Source organism: Nelumbo nucifera, chromosome 6, assembly GCF_055504915.1.
Source record: "Nelumbo nucifera cultivar China Antique chromosome 6, China Antique-T2T, whole genome shotgun sequence".
Taxonomy (NCBI): Eukaryota; Viridiplantae; Streptophyta; class Magnoliopsida; order Proteales; family Nelumbonaceae; genus Nelumbo; species Nelumbo nucifera.
This window is the reverse complement of record NC_142654.1, coordinates 58,750,643-58,777,738: the sequence shown is the minus strand read 5'-3', so window position 1 is coordinate 58,777,738 and position 27,096 is coordinate 58,750,643. Positions and strand designations below refer to the sequence as shown.

At 37.2% G+C, this 27,096-nt stretch overlaps 1 protein-coding gene across 7 annotated transcripts in view; it reads left to right on the top strand.

The window, feature by feature from the left end:
* The window catches only part of LOC104601937 (vacuolar protein sorting-associated protein 52 A-like), a 94,494-nt gene extending 69,388 nt beyond the window's left edge, over window positions 1-25,106 (top strand). For all 7 annotated transcript variants that reach the window (XM_088890782.1, XM_088890784.1, XM_010265451.3 and 4 more), the window contains 11 exons: window positions 1,869-1,950; window positions 3,249-3,431; window positions 17,237-17,352; window positions 17,454-17,512; window positions 18,579-18,679; window positions 19,903-19,953; window positions 21,676-21,855; window positions 21,944-22,078; window positions 23,021-23,095; window positions 24,218-24,275; window positions 24,367-25,106. In XM_088890782.1, coding sequence (XP_088746908.1) covers window positions 1,869-1,950; window positions 3,249-3,431; window positions 17,237-17,352; window positions 17,454-17,512; window positions 18,579-18,679; window positions 19,903-19,953; window positions 21,676-21,855; window positions 21,944-22,078; window positions 23,021-23,095; window positions 24,218-24,275; window positions 24,367-24,671 — 1,345 coding nt within the window. In that variant the 3' untranslated portion in view covers window positions 24,672-25,106. The remainder of the gene's footprint in view (window positions 1-1,868; window positions 1,951-3,248; window positions 3,432-17,236; window positions 17,353-17,453; window positions 17,513-18,578; window positions 18,680-19,902; window positions 19,954-21,675; window positions 21,856-21,943; window positions 22,079-23,020; window positions 23,096-24,217; window positions 24,276-24,366) is intronic.
* The last annotated feature ends 1,990 nt before the right edge of the window (window positions 25,107-27,096 follow it).

The window sequence follows — 27,096 nt, the reverse complement described above, 5'->3', positions numbered from 1 at the left end:
TTCACATTCCCAAAAGTATTCACAAGGTGCCAACCAGCTGGTTGGTAAGGTCTCCTGCTAGTCATAGCATTGACTTGGGATCAAATCCCGTTTGCACCTGGGTAGGGGAACGGGTTGGTCGGTTTCATTAGTTTGATGGATTAACCTAATTGAAATTAATTATTGTTATTTTTGTATTATAAAAAATTTATTAAAAGTAGTATATAAAATATGAATAATTATTAATTATTTAAAAAGTAGAAAATATAAAACAATTGTTTACTCTTATGTGTTTCTATTAGGGTCATTTACTAGAACACACCTTATAGTTTTTACATATTTACTTAAACCTACCTTATAGTTTTCATTTACTAAAATATACCATATATTTTACAACTTATTTACTTAATCAACCTTTCATTAATGAGTGTTTGTTTTGCCATTAGGCCCATATTTTTTATTCCAAAAATACCCTTAACACTTTTTTGAATAGAAAACAAAATTGACCAAGCATAGCCAATAGAGTGGTTGCTTGTGCTTTATTAGGGGCAAAAATGGTATTTTTATTTGTTTTTTGATTAAATTTATTTAAATGAACATTAGGGTCGACACTATCATCTAATGGAAGATTGATTAAATCCATTGCAAATTATAAGTGGTGTTTTAGTAAAATACAAACTATAGGGTAGATTTTTGTAAATCCATGAAACAATAGGGGGTGTTTTAGTAAATAACCCTTTCTATTATATTTAGCTTTTGCTTAACAAATCCAGTGCATCGCATGGGTCCCCGCTAGTTTTTTTTTTAATTAAAAAAGGGGTTCCTGATACACCTAATATGATACAGTACGCCCGATATGTGGCGTATTGTATCGAAATTTTGATCCTTGCCTACAAATAGTGTTTAGTGGATTCTCCTAAATGGATGGTGTTTGTGTTGAATACATGTTGGTATTGTTCTTTCTCATTGTCTTTATTAAAAAAGGGGGTTCTTGAAACACCTGTAAACAGGTGTATCAGGACCCCAAAGATATGATACAGTACGCCCGAATAGCATTGATTCGAACCACTTCTTTTTACACTGTTAAGGGTAGTTGCCTGACATGTCTCATTGTCTTTATTATCGTTTTATTATCTCTCTTTTATTTGCTTTTATTTGTTAGTATTGTTCCTTCTCTTTGGTAAGTGAAGGACATGGCCAATTATGTCTTTTTATTATTGTTACTTAAGTGTAGATTAGTCACTACATTTTATTACTAAAGAGCGGTATTGATGTAATTTCTTCAGTTAAATAAGATTGATATACATAGAAACCTAGCCAATTGGGAGACCATCCAATTCTCCCATTTGGCAATTGAGTTCTCTCTCTGACTTGTCTACTTCTGTTTTATTTTTTTCTTGTCACAAATTAGATTGGTTTATTTGGATTTCAGTTCGATTTGGTTTTGTTTTTACAAAATTTCGGTTTTCAAGCTCAATTTGGATTGGTAAAATTTCTTAACCAAACCGAACCAAAAACCAAAATAGCTGAATTATATAATAGCCAGACTTGGATATTAATCTGTTTGGATATGGTCAGGTGCCAGTCTGATCCGATTAATGTATTTTCATCTGAATCCAAAATAGTTGGATTAGATCTCAGGTTGGATGTTGGATTTTATGTGTCCATTGACAGCCCTATCTGTATATAGCCGACCTCTCCCATGACCCTACATATATCATCATTGGGTTCAGGTCCCAAGTCTACAGCCGATGGTTATGCATTTATTCTCTATATAAAATAGCAATATTCCATTATCTTCTAATGCTTGGGCGATTAATATGGTATGGTTTTGTCAATCCTTTTTGGTCTTATATGATATTCTAACAAAATGTAACATCGAAGTGTAGGTATGTGGTTCTTTTTCTTAAAGAGCATGGAAAGGAGGTGTATATGGAGGTCCGTGGAGCATACATTGACACAATGAACAAGGTAAGTGCTACCAAGTCAGCCCTAAAATTTTGAGTGTAAGATTTACAAGGACCTGGTATTTATCATGATGCTTATGTTATTTGTGCCTTTGTGGCAAATGTAACTTCATTAACTATTTGAAAAGAGGAGATACATAAACGTAAGAAATAAGAAAGAAAAATGTGAGGGTAAATCCAACATAAAATAATGAAACTACCCCCTCCCTCCAATAACAAACTGGCCCATATGAATCAAAGCTTATCTGACTTCAACCCCACACCCCACCCCAATTATCAATGTGAGTTTTGACAGCCTTGCCTCTTCTTCCCCTTACATCTGTTTATTGATGTGACCTCCCTTACCTTTTTGAGTTGAGTCCAATATTCTCTGCTCTTTGTACTTCACCCCTCCCACACCCCACCCATGCAGTTGCAACATCAGTTCCCTCCTTGTACTTCACCCCTCCTAACAAGTATTCAGATGATTTTCTCCCTAGATGTAACCTTCATTTAGAAGGATTTAACCACAGATTGTAATTGAGCAACATTTTAAAATGGTTCAGTTTAATGAAGATAAAAAACATGCAAAATTCAACTCTGCAGATCCCCTTCCTGATGTCTATGGGAGATAGCATGCTCCGATGGCAGGATACCTTTACATGTCTAAGCATAAACAGTTTTAAAATATATGTAAAGTATGAGCAATGCACATCAAGAGTTGGTCAAGTATGTACTATTATGTAGGCTCAGGTTGTGACAGAAGCAGTGGAGTAAAAGTTCATGCTTCTTAATAAAACTTTTACTGATCCATTAATGATAGAAAAAATACCAAAAACTCTGAGAAGAATTAGAAGCTGTAAAAAAATGGTCAATTTGATCTAGTGGCATACATGGCCAAAGCCAAGTTTTAATGCAGCAGATGCAAGCTCCTTCTTCTTTTTCCTTGCTCTTATACCAATTAGTATAGGGATAATGTGTAGATGAAGAACCAGTAAAAGAGACGAGGGTTTGAAGGGAAGTAATTCTGGACTCTATTTTCTCTCTTCTCTCGATTTCTGTCCAGGTAAATTGAAAAAAGTAACAATAAAAAGAAATTCAGAGGCTTGTCATAGATACATAAAATGTATACATAATTATAAGTACCCCCCAGGCGCTCATACACAAAATGGTTTCCCAAAATTACAACTATGCTCATTCTAGACGAGTTGGTTTAGTTATTCACTATGATTTTCTATAGTATTTGTCATTTCAGAGAAAGTGTACTTGGGAAGTTTACAATTTCATCATTATCAAAATATGATTTTTTTCTTCTGTTTTCAGGTTTTGAGTGCACACTTTCATGCTTATATACAAGCCCTGGAGAAGCTACAGCTGGATATAGCAACAGCAAATGATTTGATTGGAGTTGAGACAAGGGCTACAAGCCTCTTTTCAAGAGGAAGAGAACCTTTAAAGAATCGGTCTGCTGTTTTTGCTTTGGGGGAGAGGATAAACATTTTAAAGGTCCCTACTTGCAGTGAGACGTAGTCTTTGATGATAATATATCTTAAAATTATACATTTGTATTGTTAATAGGATCTCTTTTCTGCTCAGCTAAATTGATTTTCAATCACTTACTCTATTTTGAACTTGTCTGTTATTCTTCTATCATAATGGTCTTCAGAGTTTTCCTTCAAATAATTTACCGTAGTTCTTAACTTTTTTTTTTATTCGAAAAAGGCAAAGTATGGAATTTCTCAACTTATTTCGAGATATAACATCTTCAGTTTTCTATTCAACCGTGGTTAAGCTAGAAAATGAAACATCTTCAGTTCTAAATATGACCTATTTTGTTTTTTTGATAATTGAAATATGATTTTATGTTTTGTTTTTTTGATAAGTATGACCTATTTTGCTTGCAATGCAATTTCATTATCAGTTTAGCACTGGTGTAAATGTTTTTTTTTTTTTGATCAGTAGAATGAGAATTTTATTCTTATCAGAGAATTAAATACAGAAATACAGCAATTAGAAAACAGACATTGCACCAGAAGTTGTTACAGAAAAGCCCAAAAGAGCTGTTGCCTTTGAACTCCCTGTTTGGCTAGAGAATCAGCCATTCCATTTACAGTTCTCCTGATCCATGTGAACGAGGCATTAAGTTCCCTTGCTATACTTACTATCTCCCTTAGTGGATGTCTATATATCCAAGGAACATTCCCGCTTGATTTGGTCCAAGGTATCAGTTTATTTTATTCCCCTTCTATGTCCAAGTTTTTAAGATCTGCTTGCTTGGCAAGTTTTAACCCTTGTAGCAGAGCTAATAGTTCAGCTTTTAGAGAATCACCTTCTCCTGAAGGTCTTGAGTACATGGCCAATACTTTGCTTGAGGAATCTCTGAACCCACCACCAATGCCTGACATACCCGAGTTTCCTATAGATTTCTCATCAAAGTTCAGCTTAATCTTGTTGGGACTTGGGGGCTTCCAATCCATCACCTGTCTTTCTTTCTTCTCAGCAGTGTGTGCCACTTCATTTCACGCTCTTACTATATCAGAAATTGAGAAATTTTGAAAGAGACGGAGTGATTTCACCTAGTGTGCAAATTTTATCTTTATGGCATCCACTAGATCTTATGACCTATACTTCTCATTGAAAATTCTTGCAGTCCATTCCTCCAATATTGTCCACACCGCCATTGCCCTTACTGATTTCCACATAACCGTTCCTCTTTTTGTTGGCTGCCTAAGAAAGTTTGGATTGAAGAGGCTTTCTACATCTTGGGGAGTATACCACCTGCAACCAAAAAGAGAGCAAAAAGATTCTCAAACAAAAAGAACAAAATGGCAATGTATTAATAAATGGGATAGGGGTTCACCATTTGCAAGGCAAAAAATGCACATATGAGGGGAGGCATTTATTTGGCCTCCTTTTTTGAAGCATGTCATAGGTGTTCACCTTCCCAAGAAACATCTCCCAACACAGAGCTTAGACTTTGGTGGAATGGGCTTGCTCCCAACCTCTTTCACCGGAAAATTCTCACCCCCAACAGGAGTTTGTACAAGGGTATTGAAGAAAGAAGCACAAGTAAATGTGCCATCAGAAGAAGCAGACCTTACTCTAGTGTCCTCCAAAGATCGACCAAGTAAACTGACTTAAGAGACTCAAGCAAACAGATGTGGGACTCAGATTCATTATCCCTCAAACCCCTTCTGAAACAAAAATCCCAACTCAAACTAGAGTAAGATAAGCTAACGAAATTTGAAATGGGTTGTAACTTGTAGGTAGAAACTGAATAAAGGTCAGTGAAATGGGAACACAAAGGAGTACCACTCAGCTAATGATCTTTCCAGAAAAGCACCCTAGAACCACAACCCATATCATATCTAATGAGATTAAAAAGATAGGATATACCTCTTGAATTGCTTTCAACGAAGAGCTTGAGGAAGATGTGGAGGCTATCTTTTCATCCCAGCCATTGTTCATCAGCCCGTGAATTCTTTCTATCACCTTATGCCACAACCTATCACTTTCCAAAGGAAACCTCCAAAGCCACTTTCCTAACAAAAAAGTATTCCTGTGGACTAAGTTCCCCAATCCTAAGCCCCCCTTTTCCTTTGTTTTGCTTACTTGTTCCCACTTTACTAGATGATCCCACTTTTCCTCCCCAGGTTCCCAGAGAAAACCTCTCATAAGTTTTTGTGGCAAGATAAAGAGGAAGAGAAGAAGAAATGAAGAGGGAGAGAAGAAGAAACACTTCTGTATTGATAATGTGTTGATAAAACATGTTGAGCATGCAACTTAAATAAGAAAAGATAGGAGAGACAAACTTCTAGGATCTCTCTCAATTACTCCTAGAATCTCTCTCAATTAGGGATTGATTAAATCTTTCCCTTAATCCTAGGATATGACTTTCCTAATTTTATTTAAATCTAATATTTCCTAAATTTATTCAAATCTGTAATCAATCAAATCAAATCTTTCTAAATTTGCAGCAAATCATATCTTTCTTAATTTGCCGCAAATCATATCTTGTCGACACTCCCCCTCAAGTTGGTGCAAAGATATCTATCATGCCCAACTTGCTAACTTGAAGTTCAAATGGCTGTCTCAACAAGCCCTTAGTCAAAACATTTGCAACTTGCTGCGTGGTTGATACAAACAGAGTGCAAATTATTCCTTCTTCAAGTTTCTCCTTTATAAAGTGTCTGTCAATCTCAACATGTTTAGTCATGTCTTGTAGAACTGGATTATGAGCAATGCTGATAGCTGCCTTGTTATCACAATACAATTTCATAGGAAAACTCACTGGTCTCTTAAGATCTGCTAGCACCCTCTTTAGCCAAAGAACCTCACACACTCCTTGAGCCATTGATCTGAATTCAGCCTCAGCACTGCTTCTAGCAACTACACTTTGCTTCTTGCTTCTCCAAGTAACTAAATTTCCCCAAAGAAATGTGTAGTACCCCGAAGTTGACCTTCTATCAGTGATTGAGCTTGCCCAATCCACATTTGTATACACTTCAACCCCTCTCTTCTCATTTTTCTTGAAGAAGAGTCTTTTTCCCGGTGTGCCTTTTAGATACTTAAGAATTCGATACATAGCTTCAAGATGTTCTTCGTACGGAGAGTGCATAAATTGACTCACCATGCTCATAGCGAAGGCAATGTCAGGACGTGTATGGGACAAGTAAATCAATCTTCCTACCAGCCTTTGGTATCTACCTGCATCTACTGGAACCCCATCTTTAACTTCTCTGAGTTTAGCCTTAACTTCTATCGGAGTGTTTGAAGGTTTGCATCCACTCATTCCAGTTTCTTTCAAGAGGTCTAGAATATATTTTCGTTGCGAAACCACATTGCCCTTCTTTGATCTAGCCACTTCCATTCCAAGAAAGTACCTTAGCTGGCCTAAGTCTTTAATCTCGAATTCCTTGGCTAAGTTCTGCTTTAGTCTCCTCATCTCTTCAATATCATCTCCAGTCAAGATTATGTCATCAACATAGACAATCAGATCCGATACCTTGTCTTCGGTGGATCTTTTTGTGAAAAGAGTATGATCAGATTGTCCTTGACTATATTCTTGACTTTTAACGAACCTTGTGAATCTTTCAAACCAGGCTCTGGGAGACTGTTTAAGTCCATATAGAGACTTTTTTTAGCTTGCATACCTTAGTTCCAAACTTCTCAGTGAAACCAGGTGGAGGCTCCATATATACTTCTTCTTCCAAGTCTCCATTCAAAAAGGCATTCTTCACATCCAATTGATTCAGTGGCCAGTCAAGGTTAGCTGCAACAGATAAGAGTACTCGAACTGTATTTAGTTTCGCCACTGGAGAAAAGGTCTCATAGTAGTCCACTCCATACGTCTGAGTAAAGCCTTTAGCTACTAGGCGAGCCTTATATCTTTCCAAGGATCCATCTGAATTGTACTTCAGAGTGAACACCCATTTACAACCAACAACTGTCATTCCATCCGACAGATCCACTTTCTCCCAAGTAGCATTCTTTTCCAAAGCTCTCATCTCCTCAAAAACTTCTTTCCACTCAGAAACATTTAGAGCCTCCTGGATACTATTAGGAACGGAAACACTAGACACTTGTGAAATAAAGGTACAATATGAAGGTGAAATATTTTTGTAAGATACAAAATTTGATAGAGGATGTTTTGTACAAGACCTAACACCTTTCCTAAGAGCAATGGGAAGATCAAGCTGACTGGAAGAATTAGAATTACCTGGAGGAATATTTTCAGGTATTTTTGGAGAATTATCATGAATTTCATGATCCACCCTCAAATCGGATTCTTGTTGATGTTGCGGAATAGTGCCTCTCCTTTTCAGTACTAGATGTTCCCTTGATTATACAGGGCCTTTATACTGTTTCGCACACATCTCTGTTGTTTCAGCTTTTTTATTTTGAGATGGCATCACCCAAGGTTGTTCATTTTCAATATTTAATTCATTTGTTTCCACTGATTTTGTATTTTCTGCCTTACTTTCTTTCGGTGACTGGTTGTGAGGAACATCATTATGGACAAATTCAAACATTAAATCAGAACCAACTAAATGACCATCTTCACTAGTGTTGCTCTCCCCCTGAAGATGGGAGTGTCTGTAGTAGGAGGTTCCTTCGAAGAATGTGACATCCATAGTCACAAACATCCTTTTCAAAACTGGATCAAAGCATTTGTAACCTCTCTGATTAGTGGGATAGCCTACAAAAATACATTTATGTACTTTTGGATCAAGTTTTGAACGTTTAGGATCATGGTTATGAACAAAGGGCACACTTCCAAAAATTTTTAAGAGAATGTTTGTCACTAGCCGAGAGTTTGGAAAACAGTCAATGAAAACCTGTATGGGTGTTTTAAAATCCAAAATTCGTGTAGGCAGTCTGTTAATCAAATAAGTGGCTGTTAAAACGGCTTCTCTCCAAAGATACTTAGGAACCTTAGTTTGAAAACTTAGGGCTCTAGCAACTTCAAGGAGATGTTTGTTTTTCCTTTCAGCCACTCCATTTTGTTGAGGTGTATTATTACACGAACTTTGGTGTACAATTCCTTTCTTAGCAAAAAAATTCCCTGACACATTGTTAAAAAATTCCTTTCCATTATCACTTCGAAAAATTTTAATCTGAGTCTGAAATTGTGTTTGAACCATGTTATAGAAAGTTTTAAACACAGTTTCAGCATCTGATTTCTCATTTAAAAGGAAAACCCAAGTGACCCAAGTATGATTATCAATAAAAGTAATGAACCAACGCTTTCCAGAAAGAGTTGTTACTCTAGAAGGACCCCAAACATCACTGTGAATCATGGTAAATGGTTTTGATTTTTTATATGGTTGGGACGGAAAAACAACACGATGATGTTTTGCTAATTCACAAGATTCACACTTAAAACACGAATGATTTTTATTCATGAATAACTTGGGAAATAGATGCTTTAAATATTGAAAGCTAGGATGTCCTAACCGATAATGCCATAACAAAACTTCACTATCACTAGAAACTGAGATAGAGCTGAAACAAGTCTGTCGGTCTTGCCTTCCAAAGGTTGATCCTTTATTAAAGAGGTAGAGGCCACCATCCAGTTTAGCACCCCCAATCATCTTCCCCGAGGTTAAATCCTGAAATTCACAACAAGAAGACCAAAAATTAACCCGACAATTATGATCAAGGGTTAGTTTGCTGACAGATAAGAGATTGTATGATAGGTTAGGAACATGTAGAACATCTTTAAGGTTTAGAGAAGGAGAAATAGACACAGTTCCTTTTCCAGCAACAGTAGCAAAGGAACCATTTGCAATTTTAAACTTTTGATTCCCTGCACAGGGTGTATATGAAGAGAAGAATTGTGAAGTATCGGTCATATGATTAGTGGCACCTGAATCTAATATCCAGGAGCCATTAGATTTGGTACAAGCAATGGCTGCAGTGAAAAAATTACCTGACTGAGCTAGAGAACAGGATGGGTTAGAGTTTCTTAACGATTGAGATTGAAACATTTTATTATAAGTGCTCTATTTGTTCTTTTGTGAAAGGAAGAGACTATGAGGATGATTGCTGCCCTGGATCCGAATTGCTTACTTGAAGCGTGCGGACATGTCCCCCTGACTTGTTGTCACTGTTTGATTTTTTCCTGTTAGTTTCCTGTGCAGTTTCCAGCAGGTTTCCCGAGTATGCCATGGTTTTTTACAATGATCACACCAAGGCCTTTGCTTTCCTCCTCATTTATCTCCGTCTACGTCTGCACCTCAGGCCACAAGAGCGGACCCTTCATTCTCAGTTTTTGTTTCATTAACATTCTTTAACATCACTTGCTGCTGTGCTTCTTCTCTACGCACTTCTGAAAAAACTTCTCTTATAGTAGGCAAGGGCTTTCACCCTAAGATACGTCCCCGAACCTCATTGAGTTCTTTATTCAAACCAGCCAAGAAGACAAAGACCCAACCTCTTTCTATCTTCTTTTTGTATCGAGCACTATCACTCGGACTTTCCCATTCTTCTTCTTCAAATAAATCCAGCTCCTGCCAAACAACCATCATCTCATTATAATAAGCAGTTACTTCACGCTTACCTTGTTGCATTTTCCTAACAGCTTCCCACACATCACGAGCAGTCGGCAGGAACATGAATGGTTTTCCAACCACAGGATCCATAGAGTTTATCAGCCATAGAATTTTCATAACGCCACTGCCTGTACTTTGGATCATCAGTGGCTGGCGGTTTTACTTCGCCATTCAAATAGCCGAGTTTCCCTTTGTCGTCGATCACCAACCGCACGGACTGAGACCACTCAAGATAATTCTTTCCATTCAATTTGTGAATGGTAATCTGAAGAGAATTCTCAGAGAGAGAGATGGTCGCTGACTGAATACCTCCCTCCAAAGATGTCACACCACTGGTAGCATCCGAAGAGACTGAACCAGAGCCAACCATGGCGGCCTTAAAATTCATGATCGGACCCTAAAGCTCTGATACCATGTGGCAAAATAAAGAGGAAGAGAAGAAGAAATGAAGAGGGAGAGAAGAAGAAACACTTCTGTATTGATAATGTGTTGATAAAACATGTTGAGCATACAACTTAAATAAGAAAAGATAGGAGAGACAAACTCCTAGGATCTCTCTCAATTACTCCTAGAATCTCTCTCAATTAGGGATTGATTAAGTCTTTCCCTTAATCCTTGGATATGGCTTTCCTAATTTTATTCAAATCTAATCTTTCCTAAATTTATTCAAATCTGTAATCAATCAAATCAAATCTTTCTAAATTTGCAGCAAATCATATCTTTCTTAATTTGCCGCAAATCATATCTTGACGACAGTTTTTCTAATTGTCTTGTCACTCTAGCTGGAATTCTAAAGGTTGATAAGAAATAGACTAGGAGGTTTGCTAGAGTTGCTCTAATCAGGGTAATTCTCCCACCTATGGATAAATAATTCCTCTTCCAAAGTGCCAACTTCCTTGTAAACTTCTTCACCACTGGCTTCAAAAAGACTTTTGATCTTGGATTCCCTCCCAAAGGTAATCCTAAGTACTCCAATGGCCACTGTTTGACCTCACACCCTACACACTCAGCTAGCTTTCTCACACTTTCATCTACCAAGTTAATCCCTGTTATATAACTTTTTCCCCAATTTACCTTTAAATTGGAAAGTGATTCAGAGGAAGTAATGAGCTAACACAAATTCCTTATACTCTCTTGATTGCCTCCCTTGCAGAATAAAATGATGTCATCTACAAACTGCAAATGAATAACTTTCACCTCAAGTCTTCCTACCCTCTATCCTCTAAAAAGGTTTCTCTATTCAGCCTTCATAATCGTCCTACTTAGGACATCAGCAATTAAAGTGAAAAGGAAGGGGGAAAGGGGATCCCCTTGTCTCAATCATCTTTTCGTTGGAAAGTAATCCCTAGCTACACCATTAATCATGATCGAGTACTGCACTGAACTAAGGCATCTTTTCATCCACATCCTCTACCTCTCCCCTAACCTGATTCTCCCCATAATTTCTAAAAGACAAGACCACTCCACAAAGTCATAAGCCTTCTCTAAATCCAACTTGCACACCAAGCCCCTCCTTCTCCTCCTCTTCTCTGCTACACATTCATTTGCTACCAATACATGGTTGATTATTTGTCTTCCTTCAACAAAGGCACCTTGATGTTGTGAGATGACCAAAGGTAACATCTTTTTTAGTCTCCTTGCTAAGACCTATGCTATAACCTTGTAGAGGCTTCTCACTAGGCTTATTGTTCAGAAATCCGTTGGACTTTTTGCTTCCTTGTTTTTGGGAATTAGGGCAATGAAAGTTGAGTTTATACCTTGAGAAATCACCTGTCCAATGTTGAACTTGTTTAACACTTCCAACAAGTCTCTTTTGATAAGATCCCAACATTCTTGAAAGAAAGCTAAAGAGAAAAGTGCCTCTTTGATTTCTTGTATAGAAAACTCCACCTCCAAGGCTGCAGCCATAGCTTCAAGCACTTTATTACATTGAACATCTCATAGGAAATGGCTCCTCTCCCCTTGACTCTGGTAGATATTCCTAAAATGATCCACAAAAACCTCGATAATCTCCTCCTCCCTGGTCATCTCAAGGCCATCCACTTCTAGCCTAGCGATTTGATTATCTTCTTCTCCCATTGGCTAGAGAGTGAAAAACTTTGTATTGCCATCCCCCTCTAACACCACTTGCATCTAGATTTGCCTCCAAGAAATCTCTTTCTTCCTAAGTACTTCTAACTCACATTTTAACTTCCACCTTTCCTCTCTTTCCTCACCACTCATAGTTCTAAGAGCTTCTTTCTTATCTAGCTCCTCAATCCTTGACATAATTTCTTCTTTGATCTCCTCCACTTTACGAAAAGTATCCTTGTTCCACGCCTTATTTTCTCCTTTAGACTCTTAAGCTTCCTCAAGAAGTTAACCCCTTTCTTCAAGCCTCTACCCTTACCTCCTGCCACCAACGTCTAAGCTTTTCTACAAAGGTAGGATCCTCCAGTCACGTGTTTTCAAACCTAAATGGTGAGGGGCCCCCTGGAGCTAGGCAAATAGGGCAATGATCCAAAGTCACTGTCACCAAAGCTCGTGAAATTAGATCATCTGACAAGACTTCCCAATCCATTGAAAAAAGGAATATGTGTAATTTAGAACAAATTGGGGAGTTTTGAAAATTTGACCAAGTCAAGTCAGCTTGTAACAATGGTAACTCTTTCAGTTCAAATAGGTCTACAAACACATTAAACTTCCTCACACTTGTGATTCTTTGGCTTGTAACAATGGAATAGAGTAGCGTTTGGAAATGTGGCAACAAGGAAAGTAGAAATTTTAAAAAAGATGGCAGATTGGGACGGGGTGGAGGAGAGGAATGTGTTGACAAGAGAAGGCAGAAGGGAGAGGGAGATATTGATGGGGGAGCTAAATAAGGTAATTCATGAACAGGAAGTTATGTGGAGACAGAAGTCTAGGGCTTTGTGTCTGATAGAAGGAGATAAAAATATTTCCTTTTTTAGTGCAAGACAAGACAAAGGAGGAGGAGAAGTTTATGTTCAAATTGGAAGAAGGGGAGAGAGCTATTGATGATCCAAAGGAAATTGTGGAGACAATTAGAAGCCACTATATGGATTTGTTTAAATCCTCTTCAAGTAAGAGATGGTTTTTTGGGAGATTGGAGAGGGTGTGAGGGATTGATTAGAAAGATAGTTTGATGAATTAGAGGTGTGGGAGGCAGTAAAAAAGACGAAGGGTGGCAAGGCTCTGGAACCAGATGGGTTCAATCTTTCTTTCTAAAAGTTGTTGGAATATTGTCAAGGAAGATGTAATGGGAATGGTTAAGGAGTTTTCGCAAGAAAAGTCATTTGAGAAGAGTGAAAATCAGTGATTTAAAAGGCATGCCTAGGCGCGCATGCGAGGTGCATTTTAGGGTAGGCGCCTCGCCCAGGTCCTAGGCACAGCACTTTCAAAGGTGCATGCCTGGTGTGCCTGATGCGCCTTGTTTTTTTTTGAACCTAGCGGCTGGCCTGACCACGCCCCTCGAGAAAAGCCCAAACAAATCTATGTTAACGGGGTCATCAATCTCATTTTCAGTGATTGTTAATGGGGTTCTAACTCAGTTTTTTCAGGCATCAAGGGGCATAAGGCAAGGAGATCAACTTTGACCTTTGTTGAAAAGTTCAATGAGCAAGGGTTCAGAGTTGGGAATGATTGAATATTTGAAGGCTTCAAAGTGGGGAGGGATGGTGTCACTATTAGACATCCTTCAATCTGTTGATGATATTTGATTTTCTTAGATTTTTCAGTTGACCAAGTGCTGAAATTGATGGTGATCCTAGGGACATTTGAGGCATTTGCTAGGAAAAAATTAATTTACCAATAGGTGCAAAGGCTCTCATTAGCTTGGAGAATTTCCTGGATAGAATTGATCAAAGATTGGCAGGGTGGAAAGGAAAATATCTATCCTTGGGGGGGGGGAAGAATCACTTTGATCAAGTGTGTTTTATCCCACTTGTTAGTATATTACTTATCTCTGCTTAAAATTCCTTGATGGCAAATTCTATTGTAAAAAATGCAAAAAGAATTTTTGTGGAATATCAAAGGAGTGAAGAGGAAGGTTCTCCTGGTAAAGCTGGATTGAGTTTGTAGGAAGAAAGAGGGAGGATTGGAAATTAGAAGAGTGAAGGTGTTTAATATGGCACTACTGGGAAATTGGTTATGGAGGTTTTGGTTAGAGAGGGAAGCTCTTTGGAGGAAAGTTGTGGCTTGTAAATATGGGGTGGTGGATTTTGGGTGGGATACAAAGGAGGTGAGGTTTTAATCTTGTTTCTTTTAAGGTAGGGAATGGCTTGACTGTAAAGTTATGGGAAGATGATTGAACAGGAGTTGGAAAGTTGTGATTTGTGTCCATGTTTATATGGATTAAGCAGGAAGAATATTGATATTTCAGAAAACTTTGAGATATCACAAGCTTGGGTAGTTTGGTGCCCAAATTAGAAGGCTGTTGTTGGATTGGGAGATTGGGAGATTGCGGCTTGTAAATATGGGGTGGTGGATTTTGGGTGGGATACAAAGGGGGTGAGGTCTTCCTTAATCTTGTTTCTTTTAATGTGGGGAATGGCTCGACTGTAAAGTTATGGGAAGATGATTGAACAGGAGTTGGAAAGTTGTGATTTGTGTCCATGTTTTTATGGATTAATTAGGAAGAATATTGATATTTCAGAAAACTTTGAGATATCACAAGCTTGGGTAGTTTGGTGCCCAAATTAGAAGGCCGTTGTTGGATTGGGAGATTGGGGAATCTTTTTACTATCAAAGTTACAAGTGGTTGAGCTGCTGGTTGATAGGAGGGATATAATGTGGTGGAAGGAATCAAGCAATGGAAGGTTTTCTGTTGTCTTTTTACAAAGCTCTTATAAGGAACCAAGTTGAGCGGTCTGAGGTGAAAGGAGTTTCGGGAAACCCTATTCTACCCAAGCTGAAATCTTTTGCTTGGCTTGTAGCTCTGGACAGTATATTGATCTTGGACCATATTCAAAGTAGATGGTTTCAAATGGCAGTTAGATGCTACCTATGTGAAGATGCTGAAGAGAACTCTTGCATCTTTGTTTTGGTTGTCCCTTCTCAAAATTCATTTGGGATTTTTTCTTCAGATTATTTAAACCCAAAATGATGGAACCAAGATCACCAGCAGATATTTTTGCTTGTAGGCCCAAGTGAGAGGAAACATCAAGACAAAGATAATGTGGAGCTGCATTCCTTTTCCATTTGTTGGGAGATTTAGAAGGAAAGAAACAGAAGAATTTTTGAAGATAAGGCATGAGGAAGGGATCAAATCACTCTCTTGGTCCCTACATGGGAAAAGGATAATGGATTGGATGCTTATACTTCCAGAACTTGAAGGAATCTCAAAGGAAGATTCCGGTGCTAATTTTTGGTCTCTCTCCTTTTTTTGGCAATTTTGGTCCCTCTGCTTGGGTTGGAGTCGAGTAGTTAATATCTTTTTTGTAATTTTTTGAGTGATATACTACTTTTTTGGTTTGTTGTAAGAGCTTGATGGTGATGTCTCGTCACCTTTACAGTTGTACTTTCTCTTTTCTTTAAGATTTTTTTTTTCTTTTTTATTTATTACCAAAAAAAGAGTGAGGAAAACCCCTTGATAGATTATCATAGCTATTTGAGGTGGGAGCAAGAAAACTGGTAATTATGTCATGGTTAGATGGTTCAGTACAGCCACATATCGCCAGGAATATGTTCATTTTGATGCTGAGGAGATGTGGGACAGGGTTACTTTAATGTACAAGTACATAGTATTGTTATAATCTATAGCTATGTAGGGAGGTTAGCAGTCCAAGACAGGGAGAAGTCTTACCATGTATCTCTTCTCTCCAATCTCTTTGAGAAGAGATAAATCACTTGGAGACCCAAATGTGGATAGAACTGCTAGATGGTGAGTAGTACAAGAAGCATGTAGAAAAGCCTAGGGTGTTTGAATTCTTAGTTGGGCTTAATCCTAATTTTGACTTCTAGGCAGCAAATATTAAGCAATTATGCTATGATTCTTTCTACTGCTTCTCTAATCCAATGGGAGGAGAGCCATAGGGCTACTTGCACTTGTAGCTGATCATTTTGCTCTGGTATCCACTAAACCTAAGCAGTTAGAGGGGTTCAAGTGACTGAAGGAGAGGAAGTAGTGTCTGGTTATTGTAATTTGTAAGAAACCAAAGCACACTAGAGACAAGTGCTAGAAATTGCACCTAGAGTACAAATTAGCCAAGTATAAGTGTATGAAGCGTGGTAATGCATTTATGGCTACTAGTTCAGAGATTTCTACTGCTACTACCTCTGCATCTACAAGTTCTAGCCGTGAGGGAACCTTAGCTACTATTGGGACTGATATTGAAAGACTCAATTGCCTTTTAGCACAGTTAGAAAACTGCAGTACTAGTTATTCTGGATCCATTAGTCCTACAGCTTTTTGCAAAGTCAGGTAACCCTATAGCCTATCATGTCTCTGCACCCACCTCTTAGCTTATTCTTTCAGGTGCGTCTGATCACATGACAAGTATGTCTTCATGTTTCAGTAACATTATTTGTCCTCATAAAGAGATAAAATTACAATAACTGATGGAACAAGTTCGAAATGCCTTGGGACATGGAACAAGTTCAATCAGTGTTTTAAAAGGCGTGGTAGGCATACGCGCCTCCAGGCGAGGCGCTCCCAAAATGCCTTGAGGCATATGCCAGAGGCACTGACACCTCTGAGACATTAGCTTCAGGTGCAAGAGGCGTATGCCTCATGCACTTTTTTCATGAGGCGTGCTAGAGGCGTACGCCTCGTGCACATCTTATATAAAAAGACAAAAAAAAAAGAAAAAAAAAAAAGGAATGGGAAGGAAAGGAAAAGAAAGGGAAGGGAAAGAAAAAGAAGGAGAAGAAAAAAAAAAGAGAAAAGGAAAGGGAAGGGAAGAAAAGCTCTCTCACCTCCGCTTCGACAAGACCCCCCCCCCCTTTCAACTAATGTTATGCATCTTTATTCTTCTTAGTATAAAAGATTTTTATTAAAAATAAAGAAAAAATGAGATGCCCCCTTCCTCTTCATCCTCCTCCTAACCTCCCTCCTCTTAAGGAAGCTTACGCCTCCTTGTATTCAGAAGGCTTATGCTTCTTGCGTTCTGAACTATGCCTCACGCCTCTAGGTAGTGGAATGCCTTGTGTCACGCCTCCGTGTTTTAAAACATTGAGTTCAATATGAAAATATTTTCTGCTATTCTTTCTGTGAAAGACTAGATTTGTAGTTTTTGACTTCCATTCTGTTACTGTTTTCAGGAGATTGACCAACCTGCCTTGATTCCACATATAGCAGAAGCAAGTTCTCTTAAATATCCATATGAAGTACTCTTCAGAAGTTTGCACAAGCTTCTAATGGACACTGCTACTTCAGAGTACTCAATAACAAGTTTCATACTTTATTATTGTGTTCTTATTTGTAGTTTTATCCCACTATGTAGCTTGAAATTCTGATCCATCTCTTCTTGTTCTATAGGTACCTCTTCTGTGATGATTTCTTTGGGGAAGAATCTATATATTATGAAATTTTTGCAGGTAATCATGATAAATGTTCCTGATCATTTGATCATTGTATTGTTTGTGGGTGGGGGTGTTAAACTTTTTTATTATTAAAGTGGAAAGAATATTAATGTACGTTTAGAAGGTACAAGGAAATGGATGTGTTCCCCAAGAAAAAACGTGTCTTTTGTGTAGATATGGGCTTTTCCTACCTTCTGTTTTGCACCCTACTTCCCCCTTAGTGTGTGATTCCCCTATACAACTGATATCTCATAGCACCCTGTGTAGCTAGTGCATCTGCTATCCCATTAACTGATCTCTCTACACATTGAATATTTGCTGCCATTTCCCCTTTTAAGCCTCCATACCTCTTTCATTTTACTTTTATGATTCCAATAACCTTCTTGCTTGTTCCTTATCCACCTCACCACCACCTTTGAATCACATTCCACTACTACAGCTATCAAAGTTGAAAGTTCTTGCCATTTGTAGCCCTGGCAAGACTGCCAAGATTTCAGCTCTTGTGGAGTCCAACACCTATAAGCCCATAATAGAAAAATAGAAATATAATATGTTGAGCACAGTTTCTAAGAACTCCCTCTATGCTTGAGATTCCTGTGTTAGTGAGACTGCAACCATCAAAATTCATTTCGATTTGGCCAATTAGAGTTGGACTCCACACCACCAAAAGAAAAAGATTAAAAAAGAAATATTAAAAGATAAAGAAAAGAAAAAAAAAGAAGCAAAGAAAAACTATGCTTTCGGATGCTTTTTTGATTTGTGTTCAAGACATTCTTCTTGTTACATTGCATTACCTGGAATGGACCTGATAAGGAAATAAACAAATCCAGTACCAGCTCTTTGTTCAAGAAATTCCTCCTGTCGGCTGTTGCATTGCACAGTATCTGCTACCAGTTTTTTAAGAGCTAATCATATTGTTACTTAGAGCTGTAAAGTATTTTGAGTAAATATTGACCACCTATGAAGAAATAAGGGCTGTTTAAGAATCAAGTGGTCACCAAGGAATACGCCATGGTGTTTTTGAGATATTTTGTTATAATGATACTGTGCTGATGTTTTACCTTGTTTTGGTCATTTGTAGGTCCTTTTTCTGTTATTGATGAACATTTCAATTCAGTACTTCCAAATTGTTTTGATGCTATTGGCCTTATGATCATGATCCGCATCATACATCAACATCAGGTAAGGATTAGAGCCTTTCCTACAGATGATACTCTTTTTTATCGTGTGTGCATTAGAGGTGGGGTGTTACATATGCATTATGTCAGGTTGTTAAAAGATGATGATGATGATGCACATAGATACATAGTGATGATCTCTGTGATATATTTCTCTTGACCTTTAACACCGAACTCCTCGCTACAGCTCCTCAATTCCTCCAAAGATCATCAAAGGAAAAAAGGGAAAAGATATCTAGTGTTTTAGCCCACAGTATGACCTTACTAACAATGCAGTCCCAAATAGCCTCCTCATTCCTTTCCTTAAAATTAAAAATTCTATCATTTATCTCTTCCCAAACTGTTCAAACCAAAGTAGATCTAGCATATCTCCAAAGGATTCTGCCCCTTCTCTTAGGCCAACTGAAGATGGTAGGGTCAAAGAGATTACTGATCTGCAAAGGCAAAGACCACTTGCAACCAAAACGATCAAACAACCTTTCCCACAAGCCTGCAACAATAGAGCATGAGACTAACAGATGGTAACAACTCTCACTATTAACTTTGCATAAAATACACCAACTCGGGGAGAGACAAAGGTTCAGTCTTCTTCTCTGTAGGTTGTGCAAATTGTTTAACTTTTGATGAAAAGCTTCCCAACAAAGAGCTCCAGTGATCCAACCTTGGGAGGGATAGGCTTAGACAACACTTCTTTAGATGGGAAAACAGGGGCAGACAAGTCCAACACGAGGAGAAAAAGGAAGCACAAGAGAAGAGGCCTTTAGGATTAGGGGACCACACCTGACTATCGGAGGAGGAAGGACTCAACAAAAAAAAAAAAAGTCAAGGACCTTTGGAAGTGAGGCAACCTGATCAAACTGATGGTCCTTCAGACCTCTTCTCAAGCCTTTGAACTGACACTGGTTGAAGGAGAAAAGGATGCAAAACATTGTATAGGTTCATTATTGATGATAGAAACAGAGTACAAGGAGGGAAAAAGGTCCTTAAGAGTACAGTTGCCAACCCAAATATCTTCCCAGAACAAAACATTATTTTTTATTTCAATATATTATTTTCTTTTGTTGCCAAAAAAGAAAAGGTTCTTCCATGAATTACAATTATGCTAATTGGTGGCTTTATCTGACTGGTGCTTTTGCAATAGAATTGTTACCTCTTTATTTGAGCCATACATGCATAGCTAGCGAGTTCTTTATTCTAAGTGATTACTAATTGAGTTTCATTCTTCAGCTCATTATGTCCCGACGGCGGATTCCATGTTTGGATTCATACCTAGACAAGGTATGCATATTCTGATTTTGAGAATTTTTTTGGGATGTTGTAGTGTTCTGATAGGTTCACAAATAACTATTTCCTTTCATGTTATCTTCATTTATATCATCTTTCTTCACCTTCTACTTGCTTATAAGACAATTTCTTATCTTTCATGGAAAAACAAGCTGGATAATAGCAAATTGGAACATGATAATAGTAAAATTAGGTCAGGGGTATAATTTTGGCCAGGTTTTCGCAGACCCAACCCAAAAAATGTTGGGTTGAATTGCACTAGGTTGAAGGTCAGATTAGGCTTAGTCTTGAAAATTGTAAACCTGCGTTAACTCAGGTTGAGTTAAAACAGTGTAACTTCATCCCCATATATGTACTAACTCTAAAGCAGTGTTTAAAAGGAGTGGGAGGCGTACACCTAGAGGCGTGCCTCCAGGCAAGGTGCTCCCAAAATGCCCTGAGGTGTATGCCAGAGTGCTGACACCTCTGAGGCGTACACCTCATATAAAAAGAAAAAAAAGGAAAGGAAAGGAAAAGAAAAGAAAAGAAAGGGAAGGGAAAGAAAAAGAAAGAAAGAGAAGAAAAAAAAAAGAGAAAAGGAAAGGGAAGGGAAGAAAAGATAAGGGGAAAGAAAGTGGTCTGTCCCTGGCCCCTTCGGCCTCGCTTGCTCGCCTCCACTTCGACAAGACTCCCCCCCTCTTCAGCTAGTGCTATGCATCTTTATTCTTCTTATAAAAGATTTTTATTAAAAATAAAGAAAAAGAATGAGATCCCCCCCTCCCTCTTTTTCCTCCTGATCCCCCTTCTCTTAAGGAGGCTTACGCCTCTTACATTCTGAACTATGCCTCATGCCTCTAGGTAGTGGAATGCCTTGCGTCATGCCTCCACGTTTTAAAACATTGCTCTAAAGCTAGCTAACTCTAATTAGCTAATCCCAAATCTAAGAAATGAGAAGATAGCTAACTCTCCCAATCTTGTAATTATCTTTTTATAATTCTAATGAAATCCGGTTGTTGATCAAAAATAAGGGTGAAGAAATTTTGCCAACTCGAACCAACCTGACGTCATTGGGTTAGGTAGGGTTTTCTAGTGATGTGATGGAACTAACTTTAAAATTAGAGTTGTACAAGTTAAAAGGGTCTAGAAGATCTTGGAGCAGACTAATAAAGGACATAGGTTAGAATAGTGAGAAAAAATAAGGGCCAGACCGGTTGAACAGGATCATGTAGCATATCCCAAATGGTTGGTACCAGGCTTAGTTGAGTTGAGAGTTTATGGTATCAAAATTACTAGTAATGGCAAAGTATCAATGAAGTATGGTGCATATAACCAATATTGGAATATTAGAATTAGTGTAAAACATAAGTCCGTATACAGCGTACACCTCCCAAGATCACAGATAGCCAGGAGCATTATTGGGTAATGTCCCTTTGTATGGTGATGTATAAAGCACATTCAGTGGGGTACTAGACACTTTACTGCTTCTTATTATCCAAATATGTAATGATTAAAGTTGATAAATTAGCTCCCTTTTCTAAACAATTGGAAGGATTTGTCTTTGCCATCTGTTTCCTTCTTTTAAAACGCAACGAGACGACCTAGAAGTGTTGCAAAAGTGAAGTATGTATAGAAATGAGTTGAGCAGCATTTCATAATCAGCAATAAAGTACTAACAAATAAGTTGACTGAATTTTTCATCAATATTAGTTGTAATAATCCTGAACTGAACTTGAACAGGTCAATATTGCACTATGGCCTCGTTTCAAGATGGTATTTGATTTGCATCTTAACAGCCTGCGTAATGCAAATGTGAAGACCTTGTGGGAGGATGATGTCCACCCTCATTATGTAATGAGGCGATATGCTGAGTTCTCAGCCTCACTTGTTCACCTCAATGTTGAATATGGAGATGGCCAGGTTTGCCAACTTTGAAGGTTGAAAATTTTAGATTTCACTTAGCAGGTATAGTAATCACTTGTAGTTTGTCTCCATTTGTTTCTTGCAGCTTGATTTGAACTTGGATAGACTGCGAATGGCTGTCGATGATCTTCTCATTAAGCTTGCACAATTGTTCCCCAAGCCAAAGCTGCAAACAGTCTTTCTTATCAACAATTATGATATGACAATTGCTGTTTCGAAGGTATAGAGATCAAGATTTTACTTCAAATTTTGCTCTTCTTTCCTGTATATGGGCCCTATGAGGTATAATTCGTTAAGATCATCATTGTGCCACCACAAAACAGCTTCACTGGAGAACAAGCAGTATAAGAAAATCATATAGGACCGTTTTAAAAGAAATAGATGTATGGCAAGTGCATGCTAGGAGCATGGAGCTCAAGATATATCTGCTGAATCTTCTTTACTAAAAATTAAAAAAAAAAGGAAACTTCAACTTCCTATACCAACTAAGGACAGTGCAGAAAACTCATTTGCACTAATTTTCCTTATTTCTAAAGTCATCCCCAGTTCCCCACCAAGTCCTAAATGTAGTACAAACCTCATTTTTGTGTTCGATATTTTATTGCTTGTGATAAAATATAAAAGAAAAAATGAATGGTTATTTATATTCTTTCCCCCTTGGAAATGTTACTTGGTCTTTTAGAGTTATATGTTGTTCAAAACCCAAATAGATAAATGATTTACTAAATTATATAGACACAAAATAAAAATAAAATTAATTATATTTCTAGCTTTATAAAAATTCAAAGACAAAAGAAAAATAAAACAAAGAGTGTACAACTACTTTTTGGTGAAAATTTCCTAAACAATAATGACAATCAAAGAATGCTACTGGGTGTCTAAAAAGACATTTTAGGAGTATTTGGGTAGAAGTTGAATATGAAGAGAACCTAATGGGCACAAGTTTCAGTTGGAAGGTAATTTTTGTAATGATTATGCTTTGCATTTCTTTTTTGTAAGTGAAAATTTAAAGTGCCCGTATCAGTTATTTTCCCCGAAAAACACGCTGAATCTTAAACTTTCTTCATTATTTGTTACATCTATAGCATGCGACTTTGGTCCTGGCAATGCATTGGGAGTCTGTTTTTATAACTTTTTTTTTTTTTGTTAAATTGGTTAATAGGAAGCAGGTCCAGAAGGTGGGAAGACACAACTGCATTTTGAAGAACTGCTTAAGAGCAACACAGTGATATTTGTGGTAAGCACCCAAGGACTTTTGTATGACTTGTTAGGCCAGCAATAAAACTGTTCAAGTGTCTGATCCTGTCAGACAGACATTGGCCGTGGTTAATACTGGCTACTGATAAGTGACTGGTATTCTCAATTTACCAGATCCTCCAAAAGTCCCTCTTGTTTCAATGAAAAACAGACAAGATTTTTCAGGTTGAAACATCTGAGCTATATCTTCTACCCTTCTATGATGAAAACTTTGTTTTCTTTTCCATTTAGATCAAAACAAATTTGAAGGGGTAGAAAACAAAGTCCTTAGGAGGAAAAAAAGGAAACCTGTAGTTCTCTTTTCTGTTTGTACCAATCAACAATATTTCCCTTCCTTTATGGATCACATTTTAACATTGGATTAGAATGCATGACCTATCTTTGTATCAGCATTAGTCTCACCTGATACCACTTTGACAATTAAAAAACTGCCACTGGAGTACAGTTCCACCACCCTGAATTTCTTCTTTGCTTCCCATTGAATCTTTTAAGCCCACGTTGGATTGCTTTCAAGTACTCTTTGATCATCTTTGTTTCTGTTTTAGATTGTGGCCACTTTGTGTTAGAGAGAGAGAGAGAGAGAGAGAGAGATGTGAAGGTTATGAGAGTGTGATCATCTATGCATGTTAGTTGTTGGCATTACCTACACATCACTGCACGTGACATAGTAAAATTAATTTGAGTGAGTTTAGAATATATGTTAAATAGAATTTTCAGAAAGGGTGGTGACTACCCCCATTTGACACTTGCGGGCACCAAGTCTAACATGACACTTTAGAAACTCTTCTCTCTCACATCTGTAAGATGCAAATATTGAACTCACTTTTAAGGATAAATTTTGGACATGAATTGAATTTGTAATACTTGATAGTTTAGTATAATTGATTTGTTTGCTTAGTATTGTTTTCAGTGATATTACATCTATTTTCAATCCCCTTTTTTTCAGGCTTCCAAGTTTGGCATCATCTACCGATTTGCCAATCTTTGTACCCATTGGATTTTTGATTGCATATTCATAGGCAGTCATTTAATCTCCCTTGGTTCATTTACTGACATTTATACCAATTGGTAGTTAAGATTATTTATCCTTCTATTCCTGCAGGAAGAACTATTGATGGAGCATTTCAGTGACTTAATCAAGTTTCTAAAGACCCGCGTGTGTAAGTATTGGGAAGAAACCTTATTTTGAATAGTCTATATTATCATGATATTTTTTAGGTAATGGAGTTTATTAATATATTCCTATGTCAGCCGAGGATCCAAGTTCTAGCTCAGAGAGGCCAATCACAGTTGCTGATGTAGAGCCACTTGTCAAGGACTTTGCTAGCAGATGGAAAGCTGCAATTGAACTTATGCACAAAGATGTCATCACTTCTTTCAGCAACTTTTTGTGTGGCATGGAGATCTTGAAAGCTGCATTGACCCAACTGCTGCTTTATTACACCAGATTCACTGATTGCATCAGGCGGATTGTTGGTGGTTCTGCATTGAACAAGGACCTAGTTTCTATATCTTCAATTATGTACGAAATCAAGAAATACTCGAGGCCTTTCTAATTCTGTTTTGTAGGTTAAACAAGAGCCTTTAAAATCCCTTGTTCTTTTTGGAACGCCAAAGGATTTTGAAAAAAGTTGCTTTGATAATCTCCTATTTACCATTTTGTTTCCCATTACTACCCCTGTTTATGAAGATGATCTGATGCAAGGTTGAAGGATATAGAAGCGACAGGAGAGGCCAAAAATTGGTTGAGATAATGAGGGTTATCTGAGGGCACAAAATGAGGAAACTGGATTTGTGTATCCAACCCCACGTAGTTGGGTTAAGCTTTGTTGAGTTGAGTCCTGTTGTTTACGGCATGACTCAACTATTTATCAGCTAGTGTCAGGTGAGTCTTCATCTGCTTGATTTTATGGTGAATGTTGTACTCTCTAATAAATGGCCACATTTCAGAATTGCAATAATCAAAAGCATCAAAGGACGTCTAGGGTTCATTATTTGCGAAAATGTCCACATTTTCCATAGGGTTGCTAAAATCGTGGAATTGAACGTCCAAACTAACTTGAAGTAAAAGTTTTTTTATCATTTTTTCTTCTATAAATTTTCTATTAAAAAGTAATTAGTAAACTTCTTACATGTAAAATTACCAAATTTGGTCATGAAAATAATTGCAAAAACAGTAAACTGAGAAGGTTCTTTCTTCAAAATCTAGCAATGTATCCATGTATAACCAAGGTTCAAAATTGTCACATATCGGCCTGTATTGGTCGATACGTATCGTTTCGTTAGGTTTCCAGCATGATATATGGTATCAAATCAAGGGTATCGTATCTTTTCATCGTATCGTGGCTGTATCGTGGCAGTATAACATGAAATACAATACGTATTGGTTTACAAAGTTATTGATACTCCAAATAGGTGTTCCAATAGTTTTAAATATTACAAACCTTTTTAATACAGCCTTCCTCCAATTATTATAAATCTTCTTACTATTTAAATTATATTTGTTTCTTTCCCTTTCACTCTCACTGATATTGTTCAGTATTTGTCTCTGATGAATGGTTGAAATTGAAAAATGAAGAGAAAAATCTACCACAATTGGTGCTAAAATCTTTAGCCAAGATCTAAATTCATGATGAGATTAGTATGATTATGATTCAAACCGACAAACCTGTAGGGTTATCAGTTATACACCCACCCCTTTCGAGGGTTGTCGAAGGGAATTTTTTGCACATGAAGTAAAATCCCATTTATTTTTTGTGAGATTTGAAAGGAATGAGGAGTAATGGCAAAGTAAAATTCGTAGTAATTACATGGATTTGACAATGAAGCGGAAGAGACATGATATTTGAAAAACTTGTGAAGTAACCAATCAAGTGGTATTTAATACTACCACAAAAATCAGGTGGTATTTAACAAAATGCACGAGTGGGTTTTGATTGGTCAAAGCTATTCCGGTACTGGCGTGTAGATTATTAATCACGTTATTGTAATTACTGTAATATTATTTTACAATAATAAAAATAACAGTAATTAAAAGTTATTATTGAAAATTGCCATAATTTAGGCAAATTAATTATTCAATTGTTTGAAAAAATAATTTAATAGTAAATTACCATATTTAATGAATTATTTAAGTAAAATAACAGTAATTTAATAGTAAATTGTTGCTTAATTAGTGAATGAACCATAATTTTGTTAAGTAAAATAGTTGACTAAATTACTGAGTTATCTAAGTAAAATATCACAATAATTAAAACAATTTCACATATATTTACTTAATTAGGTAAAACAATTAGGCCCAACACTTAGAATAGTTAAGGCCCAAGCCCAAGGTCAAGCTGGATTTGTCCAACTTGAGCCCAGTCCACACTAAAATTTTATGCACTTGGATTGAGCGCAGGCTTGGGCCACTGGGCTTGGATTAGTCAATAAGCATACACTAAAATTTAAACTAAATATGCATGTGTGTGTATGTATGCATGCAAATAATGTGTCTATATGTGCATGTACATGAGTATATAGTTCGATTGGACTCGAGTTAGGATAAGGTCGGGCTTGGCTCATATTGCCCATGAGTTAGGATTGGGCCCAGCCCCAAAAATTTAAAAAGCCCAAATACTTAGGCATAGGCCCAATCCAAGGACCAAATATCCAAGCCCAATCCTTATAAAATTGTGGGCCGAATTGGTCCAGACTCGGGCTGGGCTCATCCAAATTGTACCCCTAGATATAGGTCCTTTTTGAGTTTAGGCTCATACTACATATGGGTTCATTAGTTTGATGCCAATATGTACTCATATGAGCAATTGTAAGTGCAAATTATTTAACAAGCTTGTACTTTAAGTTACCTATTTAATTAGGCAACTTATATATGTAGTTAAACAAACCTAATTAACTTAATTAGGTAACACAATTATTAATTATTATTACTAATAAAACTATAAAAGTTATAATTTTAATCCATTTAAGGAATATTTAAAA